Below are 9,504 nucleotides of genomic sequence, written 5' to 3' on the forward strand. Positions count from 1 at the left end.
CACTGTCTAGTTTTGATTAGATTTTTTCAATGAAACCTACATGAGGAACCCACATTCTGCTCCCATTCTGTGTATTCTGTATACAATATATAGCTAATATTGTACTGCGGTGCATCCGTTTTCTGTTTTTTTGAGCCGTCTGTGAAAATTGTTTTCTAATCTTCAAAATGTTGTTGCAGATATTTTTGAACAATGGCACTTGCTTGGACTTTCCTTTCACTTCCCTGTAACGATGGTGTCACAAACAGCCATGGAGGGATATCTGAAATTTAAACTGTTGGTCTGTATTGTATATTACATAAACCTGCATGTCCTGCCTTAACATTACCAACTCATCCAAAACTATAAAAATTCGATTTGTTATGTACCTAACCCAGCACTCCTACAGGATGGCAACGGACCATGCAGTGCACCATGATAGCTGAAAAACAGTTGGTTGGGTTTTGACCACGTCTACTTATGAGACAGGACGTGTATACCAGTTCATATAATTAGCACAACTTGTTATGGCTCATAGAGAGTAGTACAGTAATGTTACACCCCGCCTCACCCCGCTCCACCAAACACCGGCCCGCACCTTGATGTTAATATCAATAGATCTTAGGATTCCCTTTGACTCTACTCTAAGTAACCTCCCAGATTAAATTTGCACTCTCCACTGCTGCCTTCAATATCCTCCTTTCCTCCTCATACTCTACACTCCAACAGCACATGCTGGGCAGATTCAGTCACACCACATTGCTCACACTTTCCATCTGAATGCTTACCAGCTTACCAATTTTATGCAGTGTTTCTTTGGAACCAACGTGTCCTATCCTAAGCTGTGTCAGTGTTGTGTCTTAGCCTACGTAGGCTATTGTTACGTTTTTTCTCCATGAGACTTTGTACTACAGCTCCGTTTACAAATATGTCCTCTTCCTTGAAGTGAACAAACCCCTCTTTGTATGTTTGAAGCCCTCTGACATTGTCCGTGAAAAAAAATAGTGGTTTTATGGGATGTAAACAGCCTAACCAGCCAAAGATCCGTCCGCTCCCATTATACACTGCTGTGGTGATGTGGGGACAGACAGTTCTACTGCAGAACAGGAGACATTGAAAAGAAAATCCTCAAACTCATTCTGTTAGACCTAAAATTAGGATTAGAGCACCAGGTTGAATTTACCTGGAATTGTCCTTTAAGAGGAAAAGGCATGCTTTTAAATTGGGTGACACTGAAGGAGTTGGAGAAGCTCAAAAAGACCTTAATCAACAAATGAGACTTAGGTCGCATCATAAAGACCGGGCAAAAGGGAATCTTGCTATGTCTAACTCCAGGAAACTGTGGGACACCATAAAAATGATGACAAACCTGGAGGCTATAGGAACTTCCTGCTAGCAAACAGTCACCAACGGTTGTTGGTTGGTGGCCAACAACAAAAAGCCAGCAACACTCGGTGTCCTTCTAATATCTTGAATGCCTCACTGGTACAGGCAACTCACACAAACCGGTTTCAACGGTTAGTCTTACTGTAAGCACCTACAGACTTTTTTTCTTCTTTTGAGTGTGCGCGCTCTTCCCTCTTCTTTGTTTGCCAAAAACCACAAAAGCAAATGAGCTAGACAAATTTGAATCTTTGAATCTACTTTGAAACTGTGCGCTGTTGAGAAGGTAACTTATAATGTGAAGGACAGGACTGTAACCGACCCAAATGCTGTTACAAAAATTTCCAAATCCGTGCATGTGCAAAAAGCGTCAGGGACGGACAATGTCTATTTTTGTGTTAAAGACATTTGTGAAGAACTGACCCCAGCTTGGCAGCTGATCCAGCTCTCAATTGACACACAGACTGTACCAGTGATTTCAGGCCTGTTGCACTTACCTCAAATATTTTTAAACTAATTCATGATAGATGCACTTGGTACTAATGTGGAGCCACTGCTAGACAGTTATCAGTTTGCCTATGGTATCCCAAAGAAATGTAAATCAAATTTCTTTGGGATAACGATGACCTGGACAAATGAGAATATTCACAGGCCAAGAAAACGTAGAAAATGTAACCTTTTACCAGGAACTCCTGCAGTGGAAACGCGGCTACAGAGAGTAGTAGGCTACAGTGATGTCAGAGACGAGAGATACACCCCGCCCCAACCCGCTCCACCAACCACCGGCCTGCACTTTGATTTTGATATCAATTTGTGGAATGTATCAAATTACAGTTCTCTCTAGAGTATATTTGTTGGTGTGTTGAGGTTTTGTGTCACAATCGACACTGAACCTTCCGAGCTGACAGAAGCAGAAAAAGCTACATCTTTTTGAAAAGTATGGCAGTAGCTCAGCCATCGATGAACGGAGGGTAAGTTCAGACTGAATGGGTTCATTTACACTGCACAAGAGACACACTAAACCGGTGGCGGGTCCTCATTTGTGTTATTATCATGCCCTGTTTACACGACAACGCTCGTGGATGAAAATGGCAAAATATTTCATGGGATGTGCCTTTCATTTAGACTGCAACGGTGTTTTCGGGGCTTGAAAATAGAGATAGATAGATAGATAGATAGATAGATAGATAGATAGATAGATAGATAGATAGATAGATAGATAGATAGATAGATATTGTATTTTATTTACTTAAACCATTTTCCATTTTAACTCGTTGGTCACTGAGGTTTTCTTCATTTACAGGGACGACAAATTTACATAAATAGGATTACATTGAAAAACAATCACAGGGCGATTTACAAAAGTCAGACACCATACATTTAAAATCAGCAAGAGAGGGGATATTCTCCAGCCTCAAAGTGTGTTGGAGAATATCCCAAGACTTTGGTGTGTCAAAAGAAAAGACTGATTTACCGAGATCTGAATGTACAAAAGGGAAACAAAAGGGTAAGATCAATTTCAAGCTAAGAAGAGCCTCCTGGAGAACATTAAAAGAGAGCTACAGTTTCTATAACATACATAGCTACAGTATAATGAGTACAGGTCGACACACAGATGCGGCATTTGGCTACATAGATCAAGCAGTTGAGGACAACTGTATTGCCTAGTACCTGTATGCAGGTGTGTCTGTTATGTGACCCATGTTTACAGTAATTAATCAGACCGGCTCAGTGAGGTGGAGCAGGCCTGATTACGTAATTATCACTTCCCAGACACACCTGATGTAAGTGCGCATGTGACACACCTACATCATGTACCTGAGTGTGTACCTATGTGTGACATATGCCTGTCTTTTTACTCTGTTGCACTTTAACCACAAGGAGAACGGACTTCCTGGATGATGAGGATTACTTCATGGCTGTGGCCTTTCTGGCAGCCCAAAGGAGCAGAGACCCAAGTTCACAGGTGTGTTCATTGAATGTGTTCATTAGGGCTGTAAAAATGTGATATTTCATAGCAACGTAAAGTACAAGAAGTTTAAAAACAGGTTTGAACTGCATGATATGTGATGTCATGTGAAGAGTGTAGCTCTGCTGACCTGCTTCTCCAGCAGCAACATGCCACCTGGGCACCTAGAGCTGATAACAGGAGTAGGATTCTGTATTCTGTTTAGGATTCAGATTCAGCTGAATCTTAAACAGTGAATTTGGTATTCAGCAGAACCCCCAAAATCAGGATTTGGTATATCTCTATGCAAATTTGTAGAAACACCGTTTGTGTTGACCAATCACAGCGCTCTATCTGTTTAGAGAGTCGTTGGGCGGCTTAACGCCATGACGACATACATTTTAATTGGCTTGTCAGGCTAACGTCATCCTGCTCTTTGCTCTGATTGGTCGTAGCGCTACCCTATTGGTGCAGAGGCAGTTTGACAGACAGCCTTCATCCTGCCCCCTGGACTGAGCCGAGGTCTACCGCTCGTTGACACACTAGACATGTTAATGATATAGTCTGGCTTGTCAGGCTAAGAAAACATGTGTTTTTCTGAAGAATACAGATCAAGGTGAACCTTTAGAGTGTGAGATGTAGAAGTGAGAAGCTGTTGTTTCCTGTGGATCCCGTGTCTCTGTGCAGGTTGGGGCTTGTATCGTGAACGAGGACGGTAAGGTGGTTGGCATTGGTTACAACTGTATGCCCAATGGATGTGAGGGCAACAAGCTGATGTCATGGGCGCGCACTGGTGACAGCAAACTCGACACCAAATACCCTTATGGTGAGAATGCATATGCATACACCCACTTTTCATTTTGCTTTCATTAAATAGTTAGTCCTTCTTCTGCAATGGTTTCTTTCTTTCTTTCTTTCTTTCTTTCTTTCTTTCTTTCTTTCTTTCTTTCTTTCTTTCTTTCTTTCTTTCTTTCTGTCTTTCTTTCTTTCTAAAGGTAGAGGATGTTGTTATGATGCCATGTAAAGACCTTTAAGACAAACTGTTTGTAAAAAACGGGCGATACAAAGAAAATTGCCTTGCCTTGCTTTTCTTTCTTTCTCCCTCTGCTTGAAGGGTTGAAAATTCTCATAAGTGCAGTCAGATTCCGTTACATTTGACATTAAAGGAAAGCAGAAAGTGGTTAGAGAGGAGATAATTTAGACTTATTGACCACAGCCTGTTTGTGTTTGAGGCTAGAGGCTCAGAGCTGCTTTATCTGTTTATTTAATTAAGTGATTTCACAAATGTCAAGAACACTTACAGTGTCTTGTATTGATTGACTTGCTGTCTGTCTCCCAGTGTGCCATGCAGAGCTGAATGCCATCATGAACAAGTTCAGTGCTGATGTGAAAGGCTGCACCATCTACGTGGCTTTGTTCCCCTGCAACGAGTGTTCCAAGATCATCATCCAGTCAGGTGACAACACACACACACACACACACACACACACACACACACAAATAATCACAGTCACAGGCTCTCCTCCTCCAAATAGGGCGGGCTACTTAAACCCGAACCTCCCAACTCTGGCTCCTAGAGTCAAAGTCAAAATCTTTATTTGCCATTTGTGCATACACAGATAGGAATTTTTGTATGGTTGTTCCAGGTCAGGTGGAGAAACAAAAAAAGAACACACAAGGACATACAAGACACAACGGCACTTTCAGGGTTGCCAAGTTTCAGAAAATGACAAGAGTGAGACTGTATAGTGATACGGTTGCGTTCTGAAAAATTTGGCCTTTTTTGAACGTAGATTTGGCCTGTTTTAAAGCAGAAGTCAGGTGAATGTTTGTGTTAATCTAAGTCTTAAATAGTTGTATCTTCCGACAGCAATCACTTCTATAGAGTGTTTGGTCTGAAACACGGGTCTGTCAGTCACTCTGCTCTGCTCTGAGCCCAGGAGAAAACTTTTCTTGTATCCTACAACCTTTATCCAATGAGGAGAGAGAACGGCATAAAGGGCCAGTCCTCTCTGTGTGTGCAGCCAAGGGATGCGCCTGAATGTGGCGACGTAGGGACGAGGACCAATAGATCCATGACGAGGGCGGGGGCTGCTAACTCCATCTGCTGACAGGAAGTTAGCCAAAACCACCGGATCGATTACTTCTGCTTCAAGGAAATGCTACTGGAAGGTCCCTGCACTTTGTTTTATTTTAAAATAATAAAACATGGTGCATTTCAATTAAGATTTGTGTTATTCCACAAAAAGTTAAGGTCTTTTTTCATAGTGTACACAAAACAAACAAACAGTATACTGTATTCGGTCTAATCCCAGGTGTGTTACTCTAAATTTTGACACCAAATTTTTCATTTTTACTGCAAATGAATATCAGTTCTAAATATCGGTTATCGGTTTCCCTTGATTATTAATAATCGGAATCGGTATCGGCTTTGAAAAACCCACATTGGTTGATCCCTACTAAAGTGCCCTCATGGCAGCCAAAACGTGTGCTAAGGTGCCCTAGGAGCCAAAACCGAGAAGCTTCCGCGCCCCCCCCCTCGCCGGACGATCCGGTGTTATGCCGGTCGTGCGCTCCCCCCACCCCCAACCCGTTTTTCCTGGAGGAAACACTGATCCTCCACGGCTTACTTTTGACTTGCAAGCATTACAAAGAGCGTGTTCGTCCCGGCGCAAAGTGAAATAAGTCCAAAGCAGCAACATGTTTTCTTCCTGCAGTCTTCTGCTAGTTTTTAGCTTCGCTGCTGTTTTGCTCTGGGTGCGTTGAGCCGCACATGCAGGTCAGTTTGATCGGCCGAAAACCGGAAATTACGACAGTGACCGGCCGGTCACCGATTGGGGCCAATTGGATATAAAACCGGCGTTTTTAATCGGCGGCCGATTTCCAGATTGAAACCCACCTCCTCCCCAGCATCCACCTGTGGGCTCTGTCTCTATGATCTCCTGGGGGGGGTCTGCTTCATTCCCTGTAATGTCTGGAAAACCAGATCATTCAGGGAACGAATGTGAGTCAGAGCCTAACGCCAAACCTGCTGCAGCCATGCTCTAGGATATGCTACCTATGCTGTGATTCAGCTTGTCATGCTTACACTCTATACATTATTTGTTCTCATTTCAGAGTTGTCTGACTGAACTGAATCTGGCCTGCAGCTCTGTTTTCTCCTCCAGAAAATGTTTGTCTACTGGAAGAACTGAACCATTACAATTAAGAGTGCAACAGTACAAAAAAAAGGGGGGGGGGGGGGGGGGGTGTTTGATGTCTGATCTTTGCAGCCTGACTTGTAGTAGACTTATACAAACTGCAGACCAGTCTTAAATATCTTTGTGAAATTGGTCCTTGTCTGTGCTTATTTCACATTCTTACCCTCTGTGTCCCTTCATTATCTCTCTCTATACAGGTCTTCAGAAAGTGGTCTATTACTCTGACAAGTACCATGACACACCAGAGACGATTGCCTCCGAGAGGATGCTCAAGAAGGCAGGCATAACAGTCGTGTGAGTAACGGGGTTTCTCTGATACACAAAAAAATGTGTTATTGCTGCAAATGTAAACTGCTGCCAGTTTTGGTGGAAAAACAGATTTAAATATTTGTAGCGACGTTACAGTAACTCTTCAGTTTGCACCGGTTCAGACACATGACCTCTTCAGTAACAATATCCACTGTGAAACCAATGTGAAGGTGGCAAACATTTTTGGGACATAAATCATGGATTGGGACAACTTGAAAAAAATGGTGATGTCTTCATGGGCTTTACTGAAAAAAACATAAATAAACGGCGGTCAGACCATAGCTACACTAGAAACACAGAACAGACGCTGTGGCAACATATTCCCACCACCACGACCCACACAGTCATTCAAGTAGGCTACATTCAGATCTTGTGAAAATGACAGATGGAAGAGATATTTGAAAAAACTGATGTTCTTTATTTTGATTGTGTTGGGTTTTTTTTTCTCTGTCTTCATACCTGCACCCCCCACCCCCGTGTTTGGCAGATCGTTCAAGGCCAAGTCCAAGAAGACCCAGATTGCCATTGATTTTAACTCCATCGACCCTCCGAAAACAGGTGAAACTGTTACCGCTGAACAAAGCAAGGAGACAGACGAAAACTGACAAGACTGAAAGGGACTTTGATGCCTCTTCTCTCTACGTCTTCTTGCCCCCCGCTTTGTCCAAAGGAAAACTCAATGGTACCTTGACTTTGGCATCTTTTGATATTTTGATTTAAGGGGATATTCAAGATTTAAGTTAGTTTAAGCTGAGGCTTCACGCTTTTTGGCAATAGAGGGTCTTTCTATGTAGTGTGTGTTTGATTTTAAACTCTTTTGTGTGTTGTCAATCAGATCTGAAATCTGTTTCCAGTTTAATATAGTCTTGACTTTCAGTTCATTTGACCGTCCACAGAGAGAGTCCTGTGACCGCTAGTGGGCCCCAAAGAGCAATTAACATCTTTACAACCTTAATTATTGTTGTTGCACATTGATGTTTTAGTTTATTAAACACCAAAAAATAACAAAGCAGACAACATTGTTACAATAAATACATAGTCTATTGGTTTATTTTGTAACTTTTGCTAGGCCTTGATGACATCCCATTCAACTATTATTATTACTTTGCATTGTTCACATTTTAGCTGAATTTGGTGTCGTTTCAAATTAAAAACCATAGATGGGTAAAAACATGCCAGGCTAGGATCATGATATGAAATTGAAATAAAATTTATAGTAATTGTGTAAATGAAATGATCAATTGGCAGTAAAAGAGGGACCTAACATAAAGTTTTACCAAAGGCCCCATAGAGGCTTATTTTATCTTGAAATAGCCTATGTCTTGATTGTATGTACTTTGGGATGCCTGACTGCAATGTGTGATGGATCAATAAGTAGCCTAAGGATGTTTTAAAGATGATTCAGATTCATTGTTTTTAGTTACCACCGACAACACTTTTTATCTTTTCTTCCAAGGCTTTAGAAACATGTTCATTCGTTGTGTCTGTGGATGATTGTACCGTCATATTTTCCAAGACGACCTCCAGTTAATCTGAAAACTGTTTCTTTTAGCTGTTATATGGTCTAATATGCTGTTAATGCCAAATATATGTAACCTAATCATTTGTTCATAACATGTGTGTGTATGGGATGCATGCAGGTACAGTTGATTCAGAATGTAGTGCTAATCAATATATACTCAATAAACTGTGATGACCAAAGTGAAAACGTGTTTCTTGAAACTTTTTTTTCTTTTAAATGTGACGTTTCAGTTTTGAACAAAAATGAAAAATGAACCCAAGGGGTGTGATTATATGTACTAAACAATGTCTTAACCAATTGATTTTAAATATAGGCTATTATTAATTGTGTGAAAATCGAAGACATTAAGACCACTCTCTGAGTATTGTCTAAGTGTTTTCTTCTTTACATGCTCAGTCTTGTGTTTCCAAATGAATTTAAATAAGAGTGAATCAATAGCTGCACAGTTCTTCCAATCTAAAGACACAACTGCGCTTATCTACATAACCTTTCTGCCTTAGAAAGTAAAACACATCCCATAACAGAATGTTTTCTTTGTTACCAGCAGTTTGCCTCCTCACAGTTTTAAGATTGTAGTGAAAATATGTGTAGCTATATATTTTTTATGATCTGCAAACTTGACAAAGTAGTGTTATCTCTGTTCAAAGCGTACTGTCTACACCACATACCCGTGGGTTAACTATAAGAAAGCAAGCATGCAGAAACTGCAGGTTGCCTACAATGATGCACTAAGAATTTTACTGGAGAGACCTCAATGACTGAGTGTTTGAAATGTTTGTAAATGCACATGTCAACACCCTTAAGGCTGTAGAAACCTAATGTATAGATTTATGTGTCGGAGAAAATAATTTAATCAATAGTTTGACCAACATCAAGTGTAGCTCCCGAGGTATCAGTCTCTGTACTGGAGACACTGGTACAGTCGTCTCTTTTCAACTTTCTAGAAATGTCAATTTTTTGTACCAAATGGGCCTAGTTTTTTTGTTTTGCTTTAGTTTTTATTCTATTTTATTGTTTGGGTTGTGTGTCTGTTGCTGTGTTGTTCATCTTGCCTATGGACCTTGAGTCTGAAATAGCTAACGATATACAAGGCTATATCCCACCAGTAAACAACTACAGTGAACAAACAGAAAATAATAATGATAGACTACATCAGCAAAGAT

General features: G+C 40.9%; 1 protein-coding gene across 1 annotated transcript; it reads left to right on the plus strand.

The window, feature by feature from the left end:
• Nucleotides 1-2,301: 2,301 nt before the first annotated feature.
• On the plus strand, nucleotides 2,302-7,424 carry LOC311001518 (deoxycytidylate deaminase-like; the record flags this gene model as incomplete). The annotated part of the gene is made up of 6 exons (XM_083992605.1): nucleotides 2,302-2,333; nucleotides 3,244-3,328; nucleotides 3,998-4,136; nucleotides 4,650-4,766; nucleotides 6,708-6,804; nucleotides 7,307-7,424. 6 exons carry the CDS (start codon nucleotides 2,302-2,304, stop codon nucleotides 7,422-7,424), a joined length of 588 nt encoding a protein of 195 aa, XP_083848731.1.
• Nucleotides 7,425-9,504: the final 2,080 nt, after the last annotated feature.

This window comes from Trachurus trachurus, assembly GCF_905171665.1.
Source record: "Trachurus trachurus genome assembly, chromosome: 18".
NCBI classification, from domain to species: Eukaryota; Metazoa; Chordata; class Actinopteri; order Carangiformes; family Carangidae; genus Trachurus; species Trachurus trachurus.